The sequence below is a fragment of the Dromaius novaehollandiae genome, chromosome Z, assembly GCF_036370855.1.
Source record: "Dromaius novaehollandiae isolate bDroNov1 chromosome Z, bDroNov1.hap1, whole genome shotgun sequence".
NCBI classification, from domain to species: Eukaryota; Metazoa; Chordata; class Aves; order Casuariiformes; family Dromaiidae; genus Dromaius; species Dromaius novaehollandiae.
In genome coordinates, this window is record NC_088132.1 from 11,543,570 (window position 1) to 11,571,022 (window position 27,453).

The window sequence follows — 27,453 nt, forward strand, 5'->3', positions numbered from 1 at the left end:
CTGCAAATCTCTTAATCTTGTCAGTCACCAAGATGACAGACCTCAGATCTGACCAGATGCGATACTTCAATACTACAACCAAAATCATTTTCAGGCATATGGGTGGTATGTAGGAGAGGTTTAGGGCAGGCCAGTATAGGCTGTGAAGGCTCTAATCAAAAGTTCAATCCAGCCTAGAAAAATGCATCATAGGCAATACTGGAGAACTACTTTTATAGGTAAAGGCTAGTTGCTGAAAATAAGGATTTACACCATTATGCCCTAAATAATACACAGATTTTACATGCTCCAAAACATCAGCTCTGAGCTATAGTAAAATATACTAAAAAACAAATAACACAGCCTGGAAAACAAAGGATGTGGTCACATTCAGAAACCTACCACTATTCCAAGAGCAACTACTGGCAGGAGAATACACGGGATGACACTGTGCTATGAAGAAGCATGGAGCTAAGCAGAAGTTGAAAGCTGTGAACAAGGAGGGCCTAATCCAGACTTCCTTGTAATTGGACAAGTGACCTTAAGCTCACTGGAAATTCAAGTCACGGGAAAATGCAGAATCGGACATTTTAGTCAAATGACCATTACTAATAGCAGAAGGGTTTGGATGAGCTGGATATGTGAGCAAGTACCTAGGAGACTGCTGGTTCAAGTGAAAACCTACATCAGAACTATCCAACTAGATGTCCAACTTCAAAGGCTTCCTCCCCAAAATGGGTGTGGTTAGTAAAGAACCTTAAGCAGAAAGGCAGGCAGAGCTACCCAGGCCCAAAGCACCTTCACAGTCCTCTACTTAGATCGTTTAGCCCTGCGCAGAAAGACAGATGAAAAGACAAGAAGCAAGAAGCAAAGCCACCCCTCCGCTGGCCTCACACCGCACCGGCTCACTCTACAGCCAGCAGAAGACCATAGTGAATCTTGATGCCTCTGGTGTCAGGAAGAAGTGTCACTTCTGGATTTAGCGCCAAATCCTAATTTTCCTCATCTAGCACAAACATCAAATCCAGCTCCAGAACAAAGAACTTCCCAGGATCAAATAGAAAAAAAATGCTGAAGACTTAGCCAGTCATTAAAATACAGTTAGTTCAAGCAGCAATGCCACCTATTTGTTTTGAACACATATCCGTATCTAAATGATTTCAAACCCCCATGACTGTTCTCTATGTTTCCATTTAGTGGGACATTGGAAAGTTACCCATAGTGTTCCTCAGTTTTGGCTCTGAGCTTCAAGTCCAAAGAAAATGCAAGGGTCAGCACGAATCAAGAGAAGATGTTTTCTCTGAACAGTTTAGGGAGAGCTTTGCATCCACTCGGCCCCTTTGCAAGTATAAATCAACAGACGGTTGAGTGACAACGCTTCAAAACAGCTAAAGCGCCTTCTCAAGCTTTGGGAGACCAGATGATTAGCGGCTGTGTATCAGCCACATTCACCCAACAGACGAGCAGCAAAGGCTGGGCGAGAGATCACGCCTCGTGTCTGAAGTGCTATACAACGCTGCTGTCCACACCAGGATGCTCCCAGCAGACTCTGCCTTGCAATCAGGGGAGCCCATCCTAGAGTCTGACAATACACCAGCCTTTGCCCCTCTTTAGTCCTGACGTAATGTTCTGGCTGAAATACTCCTTGGAGTACTTGCAGCAACATCAGTTCCTACTGCCTGTTTTACATAGGGGACAGAAATATTACTGGTATACACAGGAAAGAGTAAAGCCTCTTCTAGCTTTAGGAGCAAGGTCCTGTGTACTTTGGAGTCCCAAATCAGTGCACCTAAGCTGAAGAAAACCATGCGTGTACACGGCTGGAGGAGCGTGGTGCACTGTTTACACAGAGCCCCTGGTGAAGTCCTTCTTCGGACTCCCCTCGTGCAGCCCTGGCAGCTAACACGAGAAAGAAGGAAATGGACCCAGATGTGAAAGACAGTTGTGGGCATGAAGAACTGCTCCCTTGTCTTGACTCCTGTTCTATGGCTTTGCAGCACCACAGTTACGGCTTTCTCCATCCTCTGGGCAGTGAGAGAGGATGTGAACAGAGCGGGGTAATAGCATAGCTTAGCAGGGATAACGGATGGCTCCTGACCGTGGTGTGACAGCAGTGCCTTTACTAAGAGGAAGGTTGCTGGGATAGTGCGTCTTCTTGTCCCCATGTGGATTCATGTGATAAAATGCTTTTTTTTTTCCTTAACCATTCTCAAGTACGATTATGTTGGACATAGCTGGTTGCTCTCCTAAGCAGCTGATTGGCACAAGTCAGAACAAGCATGCAGATTTACGATATCGCTCAGCCAAACTCAGACAAGCTATCTTTGCCCTCCCAAGGAATCCTCCTCTGGCACACGAGGGTCCAGTCACCCTCAGACAAGGGCCAAACAGGTTTCAGCTGTGCTTGCTCGGATAGATGGAGAACTGTTAAGGAAAGGACCTCCTGAGACGCAGTATGTACTCTATAAATTGTGGCTGTCTGGACTCACAGAAACCTTCCACCAGTGTCAACAGAAAATGGATCTGAGAACTTTCTTACAAAAAGTACTAGTCTCTAACAGGTGCCTTTAGAAGAACAGTAAGGCTCTGAAGCAAAGCAGGAAAGGGTCTTTTACTGCACCATCCTCAAAATTAGAATTAAATAGAGGGGGGAGAGAAAAAACACTGTTTGGAACCTTTGGCTCTTTGTAGAGGATGTGTCACAGATCCTCATGTCTCCTTCATGCATCCCTCAGAGCTGCCAGGTCAGCATAAAAAAATCCATTAAAAAAGCCACGGCAAGATCTTCACCTAACAGATGGGTTATGTTCCACTGACTTCTCAGAGCTACCCCGTGTTTCACCATCTAAAGATCTCATCCTACCCAGGCATAAGCAATATGCAGTCTGTTAATGTGTAATACTTTTGCATTCTGTAGCTCCGCGGTTTAATCTCAAAGGATTCTTCAGAACACTACGCAACATATAATACAAGTAGAAAACACGTAATCTGAACCAAAAATGCATCTCTCTCTGGAACACGACACAATCACTACTTGATAAGACACAGCAAAAGAAACATATTAGGACTGGAAGTGAAGAATGCTGTAGCTTGTTGAAGACAAATTTAGCAACAGGAGGCAGAATATAATTACCCTTATTTGATTTTAGCTGGGATTCTGATATTAAAATTCATTTATTTTAGTATCAGAAATATTTAAACAGAGCAGCATCCGCCTCCTGTGAAAAAGACAGCCTACAAAAATTGAACTTCCATGGACTTCCAAAAAATATTGGTTAGGCAATGCTCTATGTTCTTGCCTAGCTAGAAATTAACTTCAGTATTTCAAAGCCATCATCTTTTATTGCATCCTGGCTGTGTTGAAAACTATGTTGCATCCTACTGTGTTTCAGAATAAGGACTTGAGTTCGTTGGCAGCAGTCGCTTTAGTTAACAGGGATGCTGTAAAAATTAGGTAATAAATGCAATTGAAGATGAAATGTATTATTAGCAGAGAAGGCTCCAAAGCTGAATATTAACTTTAGAGATATGGGAGGTCGGATCCAAATTAGGCGCTCCCAGTAAGATACAGAAGTGAACAAGGCTTTTTTCCCCAACTGTGGCAATTTCACAAGAGCCACTCTCACAAGAGCACAGCCCCAGATACCAGAAATCCCCTGAGAATGGATGCACTTTTCACCAGACGATAGCAATACAAATTTCCCAGGAGGGTATTATCACCAAGCCCAGTGTAAAAACAGTCTCTAAGCGCCTCTTTCATCCAGTCTCAGTCTGCTTAGTTTAAATAAACCAAATGCAATCTTCAACACATAAGGCAGTTTATTGAGATTCTGAGATTAGAAGCCACTGAGAACGAATTCGGAAATTGTGTTAGGATGAAGAACAGGGGGAAAACAAATGCAAATTAAAGTTAATACTGGGCACATGTTTTTGGCAACATAATGCCAGTATTAGCAAGCTTTGCTGATACGGCTGCATACAAAGAGGGAGATAATGGGAGAACATGAAAGGCATAATTGTTTATTTAACACTCACTGTTTTATTTGATAGTTTAGGATAAAAGTCAGTATTGACAGAGCAGGCTAAAGAGTTTTAGGACATTAAAGAAAAGCACCCAGAACTTTCCAACAGAGTCCTGTTCCTGAAGTACATGCTGATATTACTTGCATTGCAGCAAGCACACTAAGCAGAATTTCTCGTTTTCTTTATCATTATGTCTGTATCTAGACAAATTAATGGCAAAATAAAAACAGTACCTTTAGGGTAGTGATTTGGTACCTATTAGAATAATGGTGTTGCAGACTGTAAATATGGAAGCTATTGGGTTTCCCTGCATCCAGCTACCATCAGTGTAGCTGGTCTTTAATCAAATTGCCAGTGCACCCCTTCACCAATGCTGGCACACTTGCGATACACCTCACATCTTTTTAACGTGGTATATACACAGTTTCTGTGACAGGATTCTCAGAAATGCTTTGCCCAAGCTCCTGTCACTTAGCACATGCAAACAGTAGAGTAACACCAGATTTAACACTATACTGAACAGGTTTTTGAATTCCACTTTTGAAGGTAATCCAGCCTCTCCCTCCTACATCCCCACATCCAAAAGCACCTCTGCAGAAGGGAGGTTCGGACCGAGAACTGGCAGCAGAGACCAGTTCTGCGAGAACCACAAGACAGCAACGCACATCGTGCCGTGTCTGTTTACCCATCCCAGCCTCTGGACAGAGTGATGTAATAGCGATGCCACCACCTCTCTTGACTGGCAGCCTACTTTTTTTCAGTTTAGGTAAGAAAAATAATGGACCCCAGTGGATTCACACAGACTGTGTCCCCCGCCCATAGTAAGGGACTTAAAAAACCTGCCCATCCAAGCATATTATGAGAAGTTTTTCTAGCAGATCTGCGGTTGCCCACACAACTCCCATTCATGTAAAGGTGAAATGTGTTAGGACATCCAAATCTGACCCTGCTCAGAGCCCCAGTGATTTCAAGAAAAAAGCTGCTGAGGCAAGTTTGGGAAAGTCTGCCACATGCACCTGAATTCTCCTAACTGCCTGGTCAACGTGGCACACACCAAAAGAAAATGCCTTCTGCAGCCTGAGTACCCATTATCGGCTTATTTTTCCATTTCCTTCATCTTGACAGCTATCCGAAGGGGAGACTACCCATGCTCCCACGTGGTCCTGGGCTTCCCTCAAGGGTCCAGACGCTTCAAGCATCTGGGAGGCAGCAGTTAATTGCCAGCGGCCTCCTGGGCCGTTCTCTTAAGAGCTAACGCGATGGTAATGCACAGCAAAGACACATTAAAGGTAAGGCACACGCAGCAGCTGGCCTCCTCTAGTTGTCCTGAAGAGCCAAGATCCCTCTACCGATACCCCAGGGCAGCGCTTTCGGTGGCATTTTCCCTGGACTAAAGGAAAGACGAGGACTTGTATATCACTCTGAAGTGCGATACCAGGGAAGGCAACCGCGCATTTACACGCTACTGTGCAATGGCAGGAATGCCTAATTAGGGAGAGGCAGGCAGGCATAAGAGCTAGTCCAAGTGCTGAGTTGGAGGGGTGAGGTCACCGATACCGGGGAGAAGGGCTTGAGGAGGGAGTTAGCTGTCACCCTAACCTCACCTAGCAGATGATGTACAACATCCTGTTTCCTGCAGCGCAGTGGTAATCACAAGCAGGACACACCACCAGACAGCCTCTCCCAGGGCTCTTGTTCAACCCTCTGTCATTTTTTTTTTTTAATCAGCTGAAGTAAGGGTAGCACTGTTTGTTTTGGCCGGTTAGGGTGCAAACTCCTGTCCCTGCAGCAGCTAGGACTATCCAGGCCCAACATCCACAGAGGGTGCCATCCAGGTGATGCTCCTCTTGCACCACCAGCGATACTAATCTGGCAAACAAACGGGAAAGGAAGGGCACGTATGTAGAATAATGGCCTGGGATCTGGTGCGATTTCTTGGGTGATGTTTGTTTCCCTCTGTCTGTTTTACTACTTCATTTTTGTTTAGTTGGGTTGGTTTCAAGGAAAACAGAAACATGCCCTTTGGGATCACTGACAAATAAGAGATACAGAGTAAATAGCAGCCAGACTGGTTTATCTGGGCAACTGTTAGCAACAACCACAAAAAGGTGGCTTTAATTTTACCCATTGATTTTTATTATCCCATGGTACTGCAGAGCAAAACATTCGGGAGGAGCAGGGGTAAAGAAAACATGCCTCAGAGTCAACAGCAAGCTGTATCCCCGCCCACCAATGCGGAATGAAAGCTCATTGCCTGTAAACACTTCATATTCCACTAAAACGCTGCCGAGGCTGGGTGCAAAGCAGTGCCTGCAAGCAGCCAGCCGAGCTCAGAGCGGGTGGCAACCCCAGCAGCCGTGTCGTGCTTTGGGAGGTGCTGCTACCAAGGTCTTCGACTCGCTGTTGTCAGCGTTGTCACGTTAGCACTGGAGACCCTGTTACACCTCTGTCCAGAGATGTCACCAAGCGACAGAAAGGAGAGGGCACCTGGCATCTGCCCGCAAAACTGACTGCATTAGGGTGTGTGTGTGCGTGCATGTACGTTTCCCTGCTCAAAGCTTGCTGAGCACGGCTGTGAACAGCACCCACACAGCCCGGCAGCTGCCTGGGCTCAGCCCCCTCTCACTACCAGTTAGTACTTTGTCCTGGCTAAAAGAATATGAGTAAATAAGGTGCTACGTGAAACAAAGATGGGCTCTGCCCCACTGGTCGTGCCCTCCCTCTCCCAGCTGGGGAGCTCTCTGGAGTTAGGAGCAGCAGGGAAGAGCAACAGCTTCTCCGACTCCTGGAAGATCAGCCCAGTTGTGAGGGATTACTTCCCACCTTACCAAGAAGTGACTCATACAAAGCTTATTGCGGCAAGCGTGCACAACGCCTTGCACAAAATCTTAGGGTCCAAGCTGGTGTCTTTAACAGCGACACTTGACTTACAGGCACCTGTAAAAGCGCCTGGCCCTTTTAAGCAAGTCTCCCTTCCTCATGGTTTAGCATGTGCTTTTCTTCCAGCACACAAGCATGTCACTATATTTAATCATACCACTACAAATTGGCTAGGACTGTGTGAGGCTGTCAGCCCCGTATTGCTGTCCTCACAGAGCAGGAAGGCTTTGGAAGTCAGAGGAAGAGTCAGTTTTTAGTGTTCTGGCCCCAGAAGTGGTGCCAGACCTTACGGAGAGCAAGGTCTGTGGGCAGGGCAGGAAGGAGGGGAGGAAGGGAAAGACAAGTCACCTGTTAGCTGCATCTTCTGCCAGGGGAGAAACGGAGATAGGAACAGTTTCAGTGCAGACAACACTAATAGTCCCACCCTGGGCATTAGTTAAAAAGTCTGAAGTTGAATGACTTTTGCAAATGCTCTGTAAACTGACACGAATGCCTGGAGTCAAGCATAGATATGCATGTCCTGCAAAACAAGCACTGGGGGGATGTGAGGGGTGGAGAATCTGCACCACAGCTCCCACAGGGGACATGTGAGCTGCAAAGCCACATCTGTCTGCTCCAGAGGGATTCAGGCCCAGGCCAGACCTGGAACAGAGAAGGCTTTACAGACCTTTTCAGTTGTTACCTTGTCAGGTAATCAGCCCCGCTGCTACGTGTGGGGAAATACTTGTATAAAGGCAGGCAAAGGAGCCTTCTCCCTGAAGACGAGTAGGCATGTATTTACCAGGACATCCTTTCTGGTTTGGATGTGTGCTTACACCGGGTATTCATCCCTACTGCCTGCTTGGATACCCCAGAGTCCCTGGGGGAAGCGGTCCCGTGAGGAGGGGATCCAAGCATTTCTCACACCTCGCTGTCAACAGCGCCTTAAGGGCTGATTTGTGGTTCCCCTCCTTCCACAGGGAAGTACTGCTAAGGATAAATACAGCTGCTGTGTTTCCAGGGAAACAAATCTTGGTGCTGATTAGTGCACGGGACTGTGTGCATTCACCAAGCCTGCTAGGAGCTCCTGGTAAGGGGGAATTTCATCTCCAAAGGTCCCTCTGGGATTCCCAGAAGCTAGTGACTAGACTCCCATTGGCTTTGATAGCTGTATTTATGTGAGAAGGAACACAGCTTTTGACAGAGCTGGCAGACAAGTTGGGTGCCATTTGCACCCTCCACACAAGCTTTCCCAGCAAGGACCTAGTGGCTCATCTTACAGAGCAATCAGCTTTTGATGCCTTGAAACCAAGCCTCAGTTCACCCCCCTGCGTGTGCATCCCTTCCTTGGGGCAAGGTCAACAGCTGCTGTTGAAAACGCAGCTACAGCTGCTCTAGATAAGCAAAGCGCCCAAGTGTGCAGACAAAGGGGATCTTCCAGATAACGCCAGCACGTTGGAGGAGCTGGATGTGAAGTCACCCTGAGTGCCACCTCTGGATTATCCATCTTCTTGGGAGCACGGATAGTCTTTTTGGAAGTAGATGGCTTCACAGGGAAGCACTGCACACTGTTCTGGTGGATGGCTAAAGCATGCAAGCACCCTCGCCAGACAAGGACTGATAGGGAATGGCTCAGACTCTGCAAAGCAAAGGGCAGCTATGATGAGGCCATGGGTGCAAGCGCTTGCCTTCCTGGGCAAGGTGCTCCCGGAGTGCTGTGGAGGGGCTACTAGAAACAAGTCACTAATTTCCTGATGCCTCTTTTTCATCTTCCACTCAGTGTTACCCAAACATTTTCTTCTTTTAAGGAACAGCTTATCTGACAATAATAATAAAAAGCAGTCAAAGCAGGACTACTTTACCAGTTAAAAAAAACCCAAACAAACAGATTTTTGGAACATAGGACAGCTCACTAGATCTCTGATCTTCCTCTTTGTCCTAAGAATAGTTGAGAGATTAGAGGATGCAGTTTCACGCGTGCTGTCAGAGAATGAATCAGGCAGCCAAGAAGTGGACAGAGGGGACACCCAAGTTGGATACTCTAAATGAGCATATCATGAGAAGGACAAACAGGCTTTGTTCCCTGCAAGTCATACCAACAATGGGCAGACTGTCATTCTAGAGACACAGAGACTTGATTTCTTCTTACTACACATTTGAAATGCTTTATTATGGAAATATGATCTTTGATGTGCTTTCTGAGGCTTATTTTTGCAATCAATCTGCTACTCTTTATACTATGGGGAAACATGAGCCAGCTGACTTTTGACTAGTATAATACTCCCTACGCGAAAAACTTCTTGGAATCGCTCCTCCCCCTCAAACCTTCCCAGCAATGAGAGCTTCAGCTTAAGACTTTGACATGAATTGCTGTAAATGTCCATGTCTGGTGCTCACTGCATATGTCAATATGCAACACCAATATCTGCTCTTTCTTACAGTTAGCTTGCAGATACTACTTTCCTATTTACAGGAGAAACCAGTTCTGCACCTACAGATGGGAAGAAAGTTTTCTGTGTGCTTTCATGGAAGAATACAAGGATGGAAAGCCAAGGCCAAGATTTTTGCAGAAGATGTGCACAATTTGAGAATCCCTAACTGGAACCATCTTAAGGGAAATGCAGAGAAGTGTTTAACCACCCTTCCTTCTCCAAGTCCAACTCCTTCAAGGGGCCTGAGGACAGGCTTGAGAAATTCTGCGACAGTTGTCACCAGTCACCTGAAGAAACATCAGAACCCTGAGAAAAAAAACCCATCTTTGGTGGCAGGAACATGGAGATGGAGACTGATTAGTCACACCATAAACAGCATTAGTCAACCTTTCAAAGGCAGCCGTTTTGCAGTCAGCAGGGCACTTAGTAACAAGAGAGCCCACTGTTCACACATGGAGGACCTGTCCCCAACCAAACCACCTAGTTAAGCCAAGAGTTTGAAGAGCGCTCTTTCAAGTTTAAAGCCTTAAATCTATCCTTGAGCAATAAGGTAATCTTGGCTCATTTTGGCTGTTTTCATCATCTGTCTCTGTGCAAAGGACTCACATTTTCTCTCCACCTTAAAACCACTGCAGACTTAGGCAAAATGATGACAGTACCAGTTACCGGTTCTCAGAGTAAAGAGAGGGGTGCATCTGTATACAGCCCCAGCGAAAAGGATGTTGAGCCCACCCAGCAAGGAAGGGTGTCCTTCCACATAACAAAAAGTGGCACCTAATGCTGAAAACAGGCACTAGACAGCACCTGCAGATCCAATCACATCTGGAGTCTGCATAGCCCTGAAGGGGGAGAGGAGGGTTATGTATCTAAGAAAAACCCTCCGCACAGTTCTTTTGTACATGTGCACGCAGCATGCACCTGCCAACCTGTCAGTAACAATACATGTTATTTCAGAGTGACCTCCGATGCACTGAGCAACACTGGGAAGGCAGTAAAGATACTGTCTCCGCTTTTAAGAGTACACAGTCCACATCAAACACGTGAAATTATTCACATTACACCAGGTCTGATGTTTTCTTTACTGGAGCCTACTTGACCAATGGTCAGATGGAGAGCTGGGAGCACTACAGCTGTAAAATTAGGGGTTTCCTGATAAAGACACAACTTTTGCAAAGCGCTAAAATATCAGCCACAATCAGGGGCTCCACTGACCTAGAGCAGATAAAGGCAGTAGACGAAGACATTTGATGGCTCCGCTCCCTGCTCTGCAAGTATTCTCTTTCAGACCATTACCTTCCTACCACTTCCAACAAAAACAGGCAGCACCAGCACAGCTCCCAAGAGAAATAATCTTTCACAGAAGAGTACCCCAAAAAACTTAGGAGTTGCCATGACAGAGACAGACTTTGCAATAATGAGAGACCACATAACTTGCGGCTGGGCACAGCTGTTTTAAGGCCCAGCTCTGCTGCAAGTTTCCTGCGTGATATCACACAAGCCGCTTCGCCATCTGCACAAGGCAGAAAGGCACATCAGACCTTCCCCGCACGAGCTAAAAAATGGAAGGACTGTCAGTCACTGCAGCAAAAGGGGCTGCACGAGCCCTCAGGGCACGGAAAATTTTCTTGTCGAGCCTGCCGTTCAAAAACACCTGCTGGACAACGGCAGAGAATAAAATATCCTAAGCAAAACAGAGGGAAACTAAAAACTGAGAAGGGAAATGAAGACTTCATCGTCAGATAATAATCAGCTTTGAGTTTGTACACTTTGGGCTAACATCAGCTCTTCCATATCCGCAGTCTTTGAGCATACATCCTCTTTGGAGCCTGAGCCGCAGCAGGAGGTGAATTCTAGCCACACTGGGTACCTCATTTGTTTCTCTGACAAGTTAGCAGAATAACTAGTGTTTTCCACAGACACACTGTACTTAGACTCCCTCGAGAAACTGCCAGCATTGTAACTCATGGCAGCAGGCTGAGGATTGTAATTTCACATCCAAAGCAGCTGCTATTCTTGGCCTTACAGACCCTCCCCTTTCTCTTACACCCAAGAAGCCAAAGAGAGCATAAAGCTCTGACCCTGCAGAGGCTTATGTCGCTTTGCAGGACTGGAAGGGGGTTGATGAGCTGCGGATGATAGTTGTGCACTTTCCCATTGTCATACATTCTGGAAAATTACACACGCACATGCAATTAAGCAGAGCAGGAAACTCTTGCCAGATGTGTGCCACGTTTCAGCATTCCTTTACCTGAGCCAGACCTTCCCAACTTCTGCAGTTTGCCCAGGACCTTCTGGACATCCTTTATGCTCGTGTCCTGTTGGCTGTACAACAGTAACCTCTTGGCATCCGAGAACAGGCGGGAAACACTGGGGGAGTAGATGGGAAAAAAAAACAACAAAAACAACCAGCAGTCATCAGCCCTGTAAGCCAGCATCCACTGATACAGCTTTACATCCCAATTCCAAACCTCAGTTCCCCTCAGTGGTGCCGCTGCCCTCTCCAGTACAGTTGGTCCTTTGTGCAGTGACCACCCCGGGGCAATCTAAGGAGCCTAATAAAAGACGGCTCCTAATGCGAGGTCAAACAAAGTGGTACTGGGAACCTCCAAGTATTTGAGAGCAGTTATGTAAGACTGGGATGGAGACTGCTTCCTGGTACTTGTAAACAGCTTCCTCTTAAAAGCACAGTGATTTAAATACGGCCTTGCTCCTTTGAAATGCTTTTCCAGGTTGCAGACACCTTTCATTATGCTTTAAGCCTAACTGCAGCCAGATTGCATGTATGCAGCAAGCAAGGCAGGGTATATGGAAAATGGCCATAAATGGAGCTTCCTGGAACACATCAGCCACTGATAAATCAAAGGAATGTCACAGAAAATCCCCCAGACCTAGCTCTTAGACTGTCTCTCACTCTATGTACTGTACATCTCAGTGGCTTATTAGGGAAACAGGGCTTAAGCGTCTCTCTGGGAAACAGCTGAAGCTTCTCCTTTTTGTGGGCCAAATGCTAAACAGCAAGAGAATGGACGGCCCTCACCCAGGCAACGCTCTCCGGTCACCAAGAGCTTCACATGCTTGAACTCAGGGACACCCCATATGGTTTGCTCCACCATTTACTCAAAAAAAGATTTGCTGTGGACTACAGCTACCCACTCCCTGCTAGACCCTCTGAATTTGGTAGCAGGAGAAATTGGGACTTCAGAGGCAACGGAAACAGCAAAACCCTCAGTAACGTGGGGTTTAACAACTCAGAGGTGACTTCTAAATAACCCTTTCCCATCTGTTTCCCCGAAGAGCAGTGATGAAGAAAAAGCAGGCAGACTCACATGGAGGCATTGAAGTTTCCGACGACACCAGGGGACTCGCCAGGAGTTGGGTAGCGGAAGCAGGGGTTGTTGGCATTGCAGATGATCCCCTGTATCCAAGGCAATGTTCCCGCTGAAGGCATGGCTTTGTTTGGGAAGTGACCTGAAACAAAAACATAAGAACAACATAGAAGACAGAGGAACAAGGTTTAAGTCAGGGTCTGGGTTCTGAAGACCCATAATATTTCCATTCAGTCCTTTCAGTTTTCAAAGTACCCTCAACCGAACGCAACAAGTATGCAGTGTAACCACCAGCTAAAGGGACAGTGGTTGTGGGGTATCTACGCTGGGCTACCTGAGGTAGGGACGTCACTGCTCTCCCTTAACAGTTTGGTTTACAGACAATCCTAAAGCTTTCAAGAGTTCCTAAAATATTTAGGCTCCCACCTGCCAATTTCAAGTCCTTTTACTGGAATCCAAGCCTTGCTATTAAAGATTTTAAGTTTCACCTCGGAGTGCATTCTCCGTCTTCTAGAATTTGCTGAAGGGCTAACGCAGTAACATCAACTACTCATGACAGCTTTACACCAGCACTTCTCTCAGATATTTTTGAATCCCTTGCCCTCCAAAGTTAATGGCAGAATGACTTTCTTCATATCACCCTGCAACTTAAAGATAAGCTGCCACTCCGCTTTCTGTGCACAAATTCACTTTCTCACCTCTACCTTAAGAGAAAAAACAACTTCTCTTCAGTATCACTTACATAAAGCAACTACTCAAAGATTTGATTATGAGGCTACCTCCATGATAGTGACAGAGGTACCAAATCCAGTGGAGGGAGAGAGTTTACAAAACTGCTGAATTCCCACAACACTTGTTAAAATACGTGGGTGAGGAGAGGACAGGGAGCTTATTAGTCCTCCCAGGAGAAAGTCAAGAGCTCTATCCAGGAAAAAGGTGCAAGAAACGAGGGTTCATTGTTTCCAGTACCCAGGGGACTATTTGTTCCTAGCTTTTTTTTGTTTGTTTTGGTTTTGGGTTTTTTTTTTTGGTTGGTTTTTTTTTAGACTAGAAGAGTTCTTTAACTGACCTCTGTGGTTTTTGTTTCACTTTTGCTTTTTTGTTGTTTGGGGGGTGGAGGAAGAGAGTAAATCCTGTCTCTGACATTCAGATGCCTTTCCTAAAATTTCTTAAGGAGAGAAAGCATCTTCTCTCTCCTCCGTACCCTTCATTTTACATGAGTAAGAAATCAACAGAGAAACAACAGTTAAAGACAATATGAAAAAAGGAAGAGCACACAACAGAATTCATGGTAACATTCTACACACAGTGAAACACTTAATGGCAGTTTCTCGTAGAGGAAAGCAGGAATCATCCAAGACAGGTGAGTTACACAGAAAACAGTATTTCAGCACACCCTATTCAGTGACATTGCTGCAAACATCTAGCTCTTCAGCAGAATTTAAAGTTAACTCTTTCTGTTGGATTATTTTTTTTTCAAAACAAAGTGCATTTTTATACCTGAAAGGTCACCACAATGGCAAAAAGTCAAGCTCTACAATATGCAAGGCAGCAGTCTTGCTCAGCAGCTTTGAGATGTCTTCTCTGGCTGGGTCTGGTGAAAGCCATGTAACCATCACTTAGGAGTTAGCAAGATTTTCCCCCAGTGTTTTCAGAAAAAGGTTCAAACTAGGCTAAGTTGTCAAAAATGAAAATTCTGAGTGGAAAGTCTGATCCTAAGAAACAGCCCAATTCTTGTTTAGGTGATTCTTTTCCTCAAACCAAAAGATGCAACTCCAACTTTTATCTAAGTATTTTAAAAATTATACTAATAAAATATTGAGACTTTCTGGAGGTTATAAAGCACTCACACGCTTGCATGCTGCTTAGTTATTCCTATAATCAGGTACCACCTGCACATCATTTCATAACAGCGTACAGCAACCGCTGCTACAGATAACAATCCTGTTTCCCTAAAGGCATCCATAGGATTACCACAGAGCTCACCATGAACTCAACATTTCTTTCCAGTATCCCCACTCACAATTCAGATTTTATATATATATGTCACTGATCTATATCTATATCTATCAGCAAATGAGTAGGTGTTCAATAAACCAATCTGGACTTAAATGAAAGAATTGTGACCTGTTATCAGAAGCTATTAAATAAGTGGATAAGAATTGACCATAAAAAACAAATTAAAAGGTTACCAGATGCTACTCTGAATTTCTTGGTGCTGACACAGGGAGAAGACAGACAAAACATTAGTGAATGTAATTGGGAAGGATAAAGAGCTGAAGGTGAAAGAAGACTCAATTAAAATCCTGCTTATGACACCAGAGTGCCAGAGCAAAGGATTTATGGGGAAGCTAATAGCTAACATGGCTTGCCTGAACAGCTCTTGCCAGGTTTGAGTTTATAGGAGCACTCCCACAGCTGGGGAGAATTACCATTGAGGCTGAACATGTATTTATGCCAGCTGAGTGGAGGGCTTAGTGCTCCTTTTGCTTCCCTCCAGTTTCATGTCCACATTGCAGGTATTTCTCCTAACACCACTGTAAGGCTGAGTCAGAGAAGACAATTCAGATGTCACCCAGCAAAGTATCAGATTTAACTTCAGGAAACTTCCATTGCCTGCCAAGCACTACAGAAAGCAAGTTAACCACAAAATGGGACCAGTGGTATCTGCAGCAAAGTTTAATGGGAAACTGCAAACATTAACACTTCAGCTCTGCAAAGATTCCCGTCAGCTTGAGGGCCTCGAAAGCAGCATGCAGTGCCCCAGCCACTACAAAGAACTGCAGGGTCAGTGCTGCAGAGCTAATTCTTTACCCATTTTAAGAATCAAACACTCAGAGTGCCCTCCATGACCATGTTGTGCTGACCCTTAACCCTTACCTTGCAATAATCAGGTAAAGGAAAGATAAACAAAGAGCTCTTCCAGAGTCAGCTAATTGCAGTATGCGTCTGCCACCAATTGCTGTAAGACATCGGATACTGCTAATAAACAAGCCATGCTTCCTAAAGCAAATGGCAAGCAATGTAGAGGCCCAAAGACAGTCCTCTGCAGTGTAAGAACAACCTTCCTTTGAAAGAAAAACAGAAGTGTCCACTCAAGATGTAAAGAGAAAAGCAAGCTGAATGACTGCTGAATCTACTGAATACAAGAGCTAACAGTCTGTACTCAGAAAGAATTGAATTGCTCTTGTATTCTCTAGTGTTTGCAATACATTAGCCCGCGTCACTACTGTCTGGAAAAGAGATTCCTTCCTTACTGATCTGAACACTGCTTTCTTTTTATGCTAAGTCACGTGCAGATCAAGAATGAGAAACAAGGCTTAGGTTATGGTGTGGGTTCTGCAAACTTGCCACACTTCCACAGCAAATTCTTGGCTAATACATAATAAATGTATTTTATGTTCATTACATTATACATCATTATTATTACATTATTGATGTACATTATAAAGGTATTACAGAAGTATAAGCAATGCAACAGAAACAGTGATGTGCAGTGCTGGAGCAACATGAACCTCAGAGCATGCTGCAGTTCCCTAGGTGAAAGGAAAAGAGCCACTAAAACTTCCCTGAAGATTTTTGACAGAGGTATGGAACCACTAGCCCTGCTATTTGTTTCTTGCCAGTTGCAGTATTACCATTTAACCATGACACAGTGACCATACAGGGTGCAGCTGCTGTGTTGGGTACTTACATTCATGCTGTTCGTAGGGCGGATATGAAAGTCTTACAGAGATCAGGATGAAGAAGATAAAAAGAGGCCAAGCGACTTCGATCAGCAGCTGAAACTGGAAACAATAAAGACAAAGCATTAAGATGTCATAGCTAAAACACAGGACAAAATAGAGATTCCAGTACAATCCACTTGTAAGCCAGGAGGGATTTTGTGAGCAGTCTCACATCCCTTTGCCCATGCACTCCATGACCAAGGAGTCTGGACGAGTTCAGAGGATATTCTGCTAAGAATTACAGCGTGCTTCTTGTTGATATGTGCAAGTTATCGCACTAAACTGGATGTGCTTGAGTAGGTTATTTGGGAGGCTCATTTCAGTCTGTCTGGGGGAAAAAAAACAAAAAAACAAAAAACCTTCTAATGTATCTTCCCAGCAATTTGGTGAATTTTTGGCCTCATTTTAGACGTAGCTGTGAAATATTTGCACCCCATCATCCTCATGTTAAACCACTGAACTTCTGCGCTAGTGTCAAAGATGAAAATTGTGCCCATGCACAGCTATGCTAAATTTTTCTATTTCACTGCTGCGGAAGTATCTTGGCATGAGGAGAGCAGAGCTATTAAGGTTAAGCTTACACCTAATTATTGCTTTGTACTAATGTATATATTTTCCCAAAGGCAGGCATTGCTAGTCTGGATACTTAAAGACCTGTATACAGAGTGTCAAGGAATGATATAAAGAATTCTGTTACCTAGAGAGACTAGAGAAAGATACAAGAAAGGACTATTATTAAATGCAGCATGTTATTTATACAGGGAACTGAAGCACAGTGGAATTCACTGAGACGCCCTAAATCCCACAGAAGCCTGTGGACGAAGCAGTGCTTCAGCCTGGAGCTTCTGGGTCTCAGGCTGAGCCCTTAACCTTCACCAGCTATCCCCTCTCCTCCTTCCAGGAAGGTTGCCTAAACATAAGACATGAAAAAAAAAAAGGAAAACGGGAAGGAAACCTGAGTGTTTTCTTGATCAAGTTAAGAGAAATAAGCTAACTTTTTCCCCTTTATTCCTAGAAAATCCTGTCTTTTCTAATGAAATGCCTATGTCATTCTTCTAAGTCAGTGGGACAGGACCTGCATCCTACGGGAGGATATAATCCCCCCACACTAGTATGTATTCACACATCACACCAGTAGCAGCTGAAGCGAGGCTGTTGACATTCAGCACAGGGTCCTCCACACAAACTTGGAGCAGAAGCTTCTAGGTGACTCAGGATAATCTCACACTGCAAAAAATGGTATGTTGAAACAAATGCCACTTGATCCAGCAACGGAAACCAACTAAGGTGCATCCTTACAGATACCCTTGAAGGCGGACATCCAAGTGAACAGTAACTGGATCCAAAAGAAGTGAAAACCCGGCATCACAGCCTCACAGGCACTTCTGGTAACAGCACTGGGCTCTACAGGATGAGTCTGGAGAACTGTTTCCCACCTGCTACTTTCATGAACATGTTTTACCACTATTGGATAAGAAACCACGAAGATGCCTCAGTAGTATCCGACCTCTGTTTTCACAATAAGCAGTCCAGCAGCAGACACAGGGGCCCCTAACCGTGATGACCTGCTTCCTTCAGCACCACGCTGAACAGCGATCTGGCTCCCAGGGGCCAGAGATCCCAGAGCTCGGCACTGGCAGTTGTCTACGTCTTCCCTTTCCAGGACTCCTGAGACGCAAGAACGGAGTAGCAGGACGCTTCTGCCTCCTGAGGAAGAGGAGGGCAGCTGTGAAAGAGGGTGAGCCATTCCCACTGCCCGTATCAGTGGTGATGGTGGGGCACATGTAGCTGGCCCCGGTGCCAAGCAGGGCTGGTTGGGGCTGTGCAGGCTTCCCAGGGCGAGCAAGGCGTCCAGGCAGCTTCTCGCACTCCGGCAGCTACGGCTGCAACAGCCACCGAGCCAGGAGCGAAACGCTGTCCTTTTAGCCCTGTCTTTGCTTGCTCGGAGAAACGTCCGCTCCGGGCGTGGCCTGAGCTCACTTAGCAGGTACAAGGTAAGGCCTAACTAATCCTCTTGGCAGAAAGGGAACCTGGCCACCTGCACACATAGCTCCTCCATTGCAAGCCCAATTACAGTAATTGCATGATCAAGCAGGTAACCACGTGTGGGCTGTGTCCATGGCGTTCCTGGGTGCACAAGCACCACACGTCTAACCTTCCAGACTGACAGGCTAGGGGAGGACAGGCAAAGGAGGGACTTAGTTTAGAGTGGCCAAGTTGCAAGTCTGCGGCTGGAATCTGCTGCATTATGGCTGCAACTGATACACTACTCAGCGAGATACAGCCTGGCTGTTGCTGAAACAGGGGCTTGCATAGGGTCAAGCTTAATGCGTCAGTGAAATTTCAATAGAGAGTTTGGACTCCCCAGCCAACCCCTTGTTCTATTCAACCAGAAATGAATCCTCTTCCTTTCTTAAAGTTCAGTAAGTTCCTTCCCCTACTGTTTCCTGACCTTTATGTGACAGTAATTACACCAGGGCTTTTCAACCGTTGTAGCGTTTGCAGAGGACAGAGAGATACTGCAAGTAGATAGATGTGCCTCACCAAAGTTCATACTAACTAGACACTGGAAACCAGGTCTCATCATCTGCTGCTTTGCACTGTAAATAGTAGACCAGCCTGGTAAACAGTGATATGAAACTTCAGAACTCGGACCACTCTGTTGTCCCCATCAGGGATTCAAGGAGGAACCTACCATTTGCCTACACTGCTACTTGGCTCTTAATAAAAATTGCTCATAATTTTGCTGAGGCCAGTCCCAGAAGCATGCTCCATTTATACCAGCTGGCCGACAATGCAGGATACCACGAAATGTTGAGATCCACACTGTGTCAACAGGAAATCTGTTGAGCAAGAACTAACCAATCTACCACCCCTACCTCACTGCCAACCACCCTCCCCAGCTTTACTGTACAGGTGCAATGCAGGGATCCACCAGCAGCCCATGCCTGATTTGTCCCTCTGTGTGAGATGGCTCCCCATTTGCAAAACATCAGGGAGATTCAATGAATGAGAGGAGCTAAACCAGAACAGAGCATTTTTACACAACTTTGACCCATGAACATGATTTTTCTTGCCTACTCTCCCCCTGTACTCTCCTTCCCCCCACTCCAGAGAGTGGCTAAATACATTTGTGCTGTTGGAAGTTATCCAGTACAAAGTTACGCTCAAATTGCACACGTCAGGCTGAGCTTTGAACCCAGTTTTCGCAATACGGCTCAAGCTCACAGCAGCTGAGGAGAGGGTTCAGTGGGAAGCAAAGGCTAGTCCGCAGTTCTTGTGAGAAAAAGAACAAGGATCAAGCAATTTCTGGACTACATCTTTAGTAGGTACAAATGGGAGAGAACCGCCTCCAGGGCACCTAGCCGAAGGACGCTGGTCTCCAAAGAGCAAGGCAAATTAATAAATGACTGTGCAGCCATGATAATAGCATGGCAAGAAGAGATATTCACTATTTCCCTGCCATTTTTTGTTAAATGTAACTCCATTTGGGCTCCAGGTAAGGCCCAAATTGGAGCGACTAGTAAGAAAAATCCTGGAGATAGAAACACAGCCCCTGCCTCCCCCTCCCCTCAAAAAAAGAAAAAAGAAAATAAAGGGACTGTCTTGAGGTCTTTATTGTGAATTGACTAATGGTTTTGGTATGGAATGGATTATTAGCACTTTCTTTCACACCTTACAGGCTACTTGATGGGAAACTGCTACAGAAGCTGCCAGAAGTTACCAGGAAATAGCTAAGCAGATCCAAGAACATGACAAAATACAAGCCAGAAGGTGCTCTGCACTGACAGATGCACTCTGCCTACTGCATTTTTTTTGGCTTTGCCAAATGATCTGAATGCACCTCTGTTACCCAGCCAGCTAGCCTACAGTTACCTTCATGAGACATGCCACGCGAGACCTGAACCTCTCCAACTCGCCTTCGGACTTGATGCATTAATTCAAGAAGGCCCAGCCACAGAAGTTGTCAGAGGAGCTGGGAAGTTTTACACTTTATAGAGGAAGAGACATCTTCCGTTCGAACCCCTTTAAATACTGGCCCAGTGGCTTCACCCATATCCTCTATTTACTGAAGTCAGTTTGGAAGAGGACCAGAGCAGGACCCTAGCAGTAAGGGCAGAAGAGACTTTCTTCAGCTTTAAGAACTTAGGTTATTTAGCTGAAAAGAGCCTATCCTTTTAGGAACTGTAGCCAGTTTTGGGACTACGCCCCAGCTCCACTGCAAGAATGGGCTAAATTCAGCTCTGGATTCACCACAAGCCCCAGGCATTTGAGCAAAGACTTTAAAGACTCAGTTTCCATCTCCACGGGTGAACATGATAGCCACCTCTACCTTGTGACTGAGTTTCTAAAACAACCCAGGCCCAGCCAGCTGGCAAACACCCTGACATTTGCAGGGTTCAGAAAGCTTATCAGACAGACGGCTTTCCACTCACCACCTCGGTAACTCATGTTCCCTTCACATTCCCTCGTCATACCTCCTCAAGGTCAGACCTAACAGGACAGCTCCTCTGCACAGGCCTGCTCTGCGGAGCGCTCCCTCATCCGACACAGTCATCCCCAAAAATCCCAGAGGGGAACCGCACATCCTGGCTTTTGGCTGTCTGCTGGAATTACAGTATCCTGAAAGGTCTCTTTAATGCAAAGGCAGATGAAACCCCTGATATCTTAAGAAAAATGTGCTGGCCTCATGCTCCTGTTCCTTTGTCACCACACAGATATTCACACTGCAGACGGTCTGTCCTGGCTGGGTATCCTCCCATACTGGTAACGGAGGGTGAAGCTAGCACTGAAACTAATCAGAACGCACCTTGGCAGCAAAACATCAGTTACACGGATTTGTCTCCTTGCTAATGCTAGACCATGTCTCATATTCTCGTATCAGTCATTTAAACTATACCTCCCACTGTAAAGTTAAACAGCAGGCTTGGGTTTCTCTCCCCGATTAAAGAGACTGAAAATGCTTGCTCTAACAGATGTCCCAACACTGCTGGCATTAGGAAACAGCAAAGTTTCTTCAGCTGCAACAGCAGTAATGTCTTTTGGACGCAAGCTCACATCCCTGCAGTCTAGTAATGCCTCACGTGAGGAGCACTGCAGGTCACAGCACTTGCAGCGCAGAGCGGTCAGGCTCCCTCCCTGCCTGGTCTGACCACAGTAGGCACTTCCAGCACGGGAGAGTTTCGGGGCTCCGACGTTCTCTCACGCTGGGAGTCCAGACAGAAGTCCTGAGCACCTCCAAGCCATCTGCCTTTCAGCCCACCCACAGCTCTGTGGGACTTGCATCAGGTCCCTCCGAAGGCTAAAGGGGACCACTCGTTCTCCCAGGGACCACTAGATGTAAGACATCAAGATACAGGGCCTTTTCCCCATTTTTCTTACTTAAGAGTAAGTTGCAAGGCTACAACTTTGACCAAAAAAACAAACAAAAAACACTGGCTAATACTTACAGTTTGTCTTCTTCTGTAGGTGAAGTTTTTCCACAGCAGCAGTCCCAGCTGTGTCCAGAAAGCCATCTTTCTTCACCAAAGTCTAGCAGCTCCCTTTGTGCAGCAGCAGTGGCAGCACACAGCAGGGACACTGTGGCTGGGCATTAACTAGAAGACAAAAGTTGAAAGGGAGAAAGCTGTGTTACTCAGAAAAGAAAAGGCAACAAGCCATGGAAGGACAGAGGCAGGGCCTGCCCTCCGCGCCCCCGTGCAAGCTCGCAGCATCCCATGGCCTTCCCCAGCTCTGCTTTCTTACACCACGTACTCCAACCGAGTCCCGAGGGTCCGAGTGAGCCCAGACTTACACTCACCAACCACTACCTCAGAGCTCCGAGACAGAAAAGTATGAAACACCCGCAGCACAAGAATTTCCCGCCTTTCTGCCCAAAACATCCAAGATCAAAGACAATCCCGAAGGAAAAAAAGAAAAACACAGGCTGATTTAGCTGATTTAGAGACCCTCTGAATGAGGTTGAACCACAAAATTCATCCCAAGCTTTTTAAGTTTCTTTCCATATTTACTTTTACAGAGGTGAAAAACCTGCTGCCAAATTAGGAATGACTTCATTTCCAAGTCTAGTCAGCACCACTGCTTGTAGAAGAATATACTATGCACTCAACAAAGGAGGGAGAAATGCCCATCTCCTTGAAGGCAGGTGACTAAGTATAATCCTGCAGCCATTCATATTTGGATCAAGTGACGGAAAATTGCTGTAGAGTCAGTGTCAGGTCTTGGAGCCACTTGGCCTCCAAAGCTCAGTATACACCTCGTAAGAGTATGAAAAAGCATAAAGGGTTGAAAAACACATTTGTCTCCTTGGTGGCTATTAATACCCTGGTACCGGCTTGGGTACACATAGACTTCCAGGAAGGTTCACTCCAGTGAAAAGATGTGAATTCAGAGCAGATTAGTTAAACTTCACTACATCCTGTTTTTCCACAACTAACTTGGGATAGCTTGATTCACTTTTGAGTTTTAGCCACTTCAGATTAAGAGTATTTTTGTCCTGAATAGAAGTGTCCACCCAGGAATTTAACTAATCCACATCGAATTAATTTTGATTTATGTTCCTGAATACCCTCTGTTGACAGACTCAGTGTTAACAGGACAGCTAGCCAGTCCAAAGAAATGAAGAGATAACCAGTCCCTTTAACATCTGTTAAACTGGGAACACACATGCTTTTGATTCTAGTGTCCCACATACCAGTATCCTAGTCCTGTGATTCAGAATTGCATGCCTGACTGCAGACTGCATTGAATACATTTCCAAAATTCATAAACACGCTAGGTACACAAGATTTATGCAGGTCCAGGTCTGACCAGACCCACAGTGCAGTAAGGCTAGATGATTATAAAGGGCAATTCTGGACGTAAGCTTTGAGTTAATGAACATTCACAGCCCAAACCTTTAGGTTTTTTCCACAACAAACTTCCACTATTGCAACGTCTTACAGATTAAAAAACTTGTGTCTAATAATATAGGTCTCATTTACAAAAAAGATTTCCCTAACATGACTAACACAATTAACGCCATTATGCCGAGTTCCACAGATAATTATACTGCGGTATCACAACAGGGCAACAGTGCTTCTTGATGTCAGCACACAGGAGCACAGAACAATAGCAGACGCCTACAAAACCCTACGAGCCGAGCCTCGTGTCGGCACGCAGGCAGCTGAGCGTGCAGCCAGCACAGGCTCGTGCACCCCTGCTAGGCACTGCCGGACTCACCGAAGTGACCTCTGCCTGCAGACGTGCCTCGTGAGGGATGGACACCCAGCCGATCCCGCAGGAACGCCCTCCTCACCCTGCCCCGCTCTTCCCCCAGGCTGGAGCACCCCGACGCTAACACATTCCAGCTGCGAGCACATCTGGCGGATAGCAAGTCCCCAGACATCCCCAAAGCGAGGCACTTGACAGACTAGCAGCACGTCCACAGGGATAGAAAACTTTTCCTTCATGGACAATGTCAAAGGACAAACTCCACTTCTGAGGACCGCGCACGCACACTTACAGACCTGATGTGCACTTACTCCTGCTGGGTTACGGGGCATCGCAGTGTCTCCTCTGCGTATCAGTATTAAATTTCTAAAGCTGTTATTAACATGTAACTCAGGAAAGAAACTAAAAGAATGTTACCACCTCCTCTTAGGCTCCCTCCACCCACTCATATCTGCTTCGGGATACCCAACGATATCTCCTTTATAAGCCCCAAAATGGTTTGGATCATTATTCACTGCACTTTAGTGCAAGAGACAGAGATGCTCTGTAACCGCTAACTTGGTGGAAAAATCCTTCATAAAACAGTAGGTGAATTTCTCGTTTCAAGTATTTTCCATGAGGATACTAGCCTGTGGGTCACAGACCTGAATCTGCTTTGCTCTGCCCACCAGTGTGCCCCAAGAGCACATTCCCAGAGAGCCCACTCCTGAAGCCACGGGAGAAGTTCAGCACACAGGAGCGAAGGACTGGAAGGCACCATCAACCCTCTGCAACTGTAGGTAACCATGCAGTGGATATTAACTTCAGAAAGGTGCTCAGAGCACCCATTTCATACCCCCCAACTCAAAACTGCCAAAAACCCTGCAACAAAATACTTCCAAATCTTTTCCAACATTTACAGCAAAAGACCCAAAACCACAAGTGTAAAGTGCTACCAGAAGAGAGCAGGAAGGATCCTGGGGAGAGCAAGAGACCTTAGCCATTCTCAATGGAAATATACCCAACTCTGCTGCTTTAATAACCTGCACAGAGGCAGAATGAAGTTTGGAGCAGTCTGCAGGATGTTCAAGATAGTTACAGGGCAACTGGTTCAAGCCACTTCAGTGAAAATCCAGATTTTGCTCCCTCAGTTTCAGGCAGTCTCCAGGATCCAAAACACAGAAACACAGAAAAACACTGTTTTACAGAAGTTGTAGGGTTCATACTGCACTAGCACTCTGTAGTGAGATAAGGGCACATATCTGATCACTTATCACACCTCGGCTGATGACTGGAAACCTGTGGAACCAGGAAGACTTGGTTGTGATTATTTGCCTGGATTCCAGCTCTCCAGAGTTCAGCTAAACCTCACAGGGAACAAAGAAAATGTGCTGTCCTTCAGATAATATCAGTTTGTCTGGACACAAGTTCCAAACAAAGCAAAGACACCGATTTGCAAGGTGTGCCTGAAGACTGGAAAATTCGGCCCAGAGAGTTCAGATGTTGACACTACTAGCTAAATCCCTGCATTAAGCTAAGGGACAGGTCCTGTTACTGTACAGACAGGTCAAAAGCAGCACAAACTTGAATCTGAAGGGTGCCCAGCTGCCCTTCTCCCAGCCATGCTGAGGTGACAGCTTCAGAGATTTACCCTGCATCACTGTCTGTCAGACGGGGTAACACAGGTATTGATGCCTAGAGCTGGCTCTGATTTTGACTGACATGAGAGGCTGACTTATTTGGTTCACTGCTGATACAAGTTTAGTAGGTCCACTTGAATCACTACCAAGGCATCAGGAAGCGGTCTGCAGAATCTCGGTGCAAAATGGATTAGCACCCTTTCAGATGCTCTTCTAGCTGTCAGAAGGCAAGAATTACAAACCAGAGCCACAGAAAACTGCTTGATAGACCCAACACTCTTAGCTCTGTCAGCGCTGAAGTCTATCTATGTTATCACTTTAGCCCAGTCTGAGAAGTTCAACACAGTTTGAAATTCAACTTGCCATTTAGCACTGCAGGGCTAAACCCCACAAAGATCAGCTAGTTTCCAGTACAAGCTTTTGCACATCACCTAAGTAAAATTTTGTGAGCCAGTGGTACATACCAGTGATCACTCCTGACATTTACCCCAAACCATCTAAAGCAGCAACACTGTCTATGCCTAGAACAAAATAAGCTGCATGAATTTGCCACTGTAGGACAAATTTTCCATTATGCAAAGTACCACAGTTCTGCTCAACAGAACAGAGGTTTATACCAGACCTGTCCTTTTACAGTGTAACGTTTTGCTTTTACAGAACACTCGTTCCACAAAGGTAGGAACAATTCCTTCCGCTGTAGCAAACGTTGCAGGCTATTTGTGGGGAGGTCTTTGCTGTACGTAGTCTTTCTCGTTGTGCAAACACTACAAGTTTTCCAGTAGAGGTAGAGGTCTACATACAGCAATTTTAAGCCTACAGGCAACAGCCTTACTTCTCTTAGTGACCCAAAAATCTAATGCTGTCCAGTTCTGCATCAGCATTTTTCCACCTCTTTACCAACATGTGCAGCACAGCTGCATACTTTGACCACAAGGAACACGCTTGGGGGAGACTCGAATTGCCTATAGCTTAGCAATAACACCTGGCAGCTGTCTAGCACACCATCTCTAACTGCCACCTTTGCACAGATAATAAACAAGAAACATCAGCAAAGGCTGGCTGGTAACAGAAACAAGTAATGAGGCCATCTCACATTTAGCAGTCTACTATATGGCGGAGATACAGGATACCAAGGTCCCTGCATGTTCTACCAACATGCCACTGAGACTTGTGTACCCTCAGCATGCTGTTTTCCTAACACTGTTCCAAGTTTTCTCAATCCCCGACAAAAAAATCCACAGGAGGGATCAAATATGAAAAATGCCTGAATACTTCTCCAGACCTTTCTTAGAGCCTCCCCCCATCTCTTACTGGGGACAGGCTTGCCCTTGCCGTTATGGAGGATATTAAGTCTGCAGAATCAGTGGACATGAGAGGATAAGCAGAAAGTGCAGAGCAGGCTGCATGTCTTCCGATCTGGCTTAGGGGTACCTGCTTTCCTCTTAAAAAAAAAAATTTAATAGCAAGTCAAGACCTTCTTTACTGGCTCAACCCAGCAGCCAGTGCCCTTCGGCACAATGAAAGCTCAGGGTGCACATGGAAGGGAACACGCACTGGTCCCACAGACTGTCTCTGCAGAAGATTCCCTGCGTTCGACATTTCTCCCTGTTGCGGAAATGCCACATGGGATCTAGAGCTATACGGCTGCGATCCCATCTGAAAGCAACTCAGAAAGTCGTTCTTAAGAGACAATTAGCATATAAGACAAGCACCGCATATGCTGACAGTGAAACATACACTCTGACTAACCCTTTCTTAATAGATCAGTGCTCTCCCACTACATGGAAATAAAATGGTTGCTGAAAGTCCACTGCCCAATATGCCAGGAGTATCCAGACTCAACCCATCTTAAATAGAAAACTATGTATTTTTACAGCTGTAAAATTTAGGAGAAAACTGCTGGAGTAACACCGGATCACTTCCCCACCCCCATTCCTGGTGTCTGTACTAAGCAAACACACAATAGCCTTCAAAAGCAGCTTTCTGCAAACAATGCAGCTGTTTGCTTTCTTTTGGGGGCAAAAAAACCTTTCCCCTAGAGAAGAAATCACTATTTAGACAGGGAACTAGGTAAACTTATCAAACCTATGAGACTGCAACCTTTCAGTATCCCAGCAATAGGTTATGGAGCCTTATATCTCTAGCACCAACTCACACCCAGCCCTGGTCAGCAGAACTAAAAGCTGTTAGTCGTTGATGGAGCTTCAGCAGCCTCCATGAAATCTGTTTAGTGGCCTCTGTCCAGTTCTCTGGGACAGACTTCCACACCACAAAA

At 45.7% G+C, this 27,453-nt stretch overlaps 1 protein-coding gene across 3 annotated transcripts in view; it reads right to left on the reverse strand.

The window, feature by feature from the left end:
* Positions 1-27,453, reverse strand: part of ABCA1 (ATP binding cassette subfamily A member 1) — a 98,287-nt gene that overhangs the window by 59,896 nt on the left and 10,938 nt on the right. For all 3 annotated transcript variants that reach the window (XM_064501865.1, XM_064501864.1, XM_026098377.2), the window contains exons 2-5: positions 21,798-21,944; positions 16,314-16,407; positions 12,620-12,761; positions 11,542-11,660 (exon numbers count right to left, since the gene is read on the reverse strand). In XM_064501865.1, coding sequence (XP_064357935.1) covers positions 11,542-11,660; positions 12,620-12,761; positions 16,314-16,407; positions 21,798-21,863 — 421 coding nt within the window. In that variant the 5' untranslated portion in view covers positions 21,864-21,944. The remainder of the gene's footprint in view (positions 1-11,541; positions 11,661-12,619; positions 12,762-16,313; positions 16,408-21,797; positions 21,945-27,453) is intronic.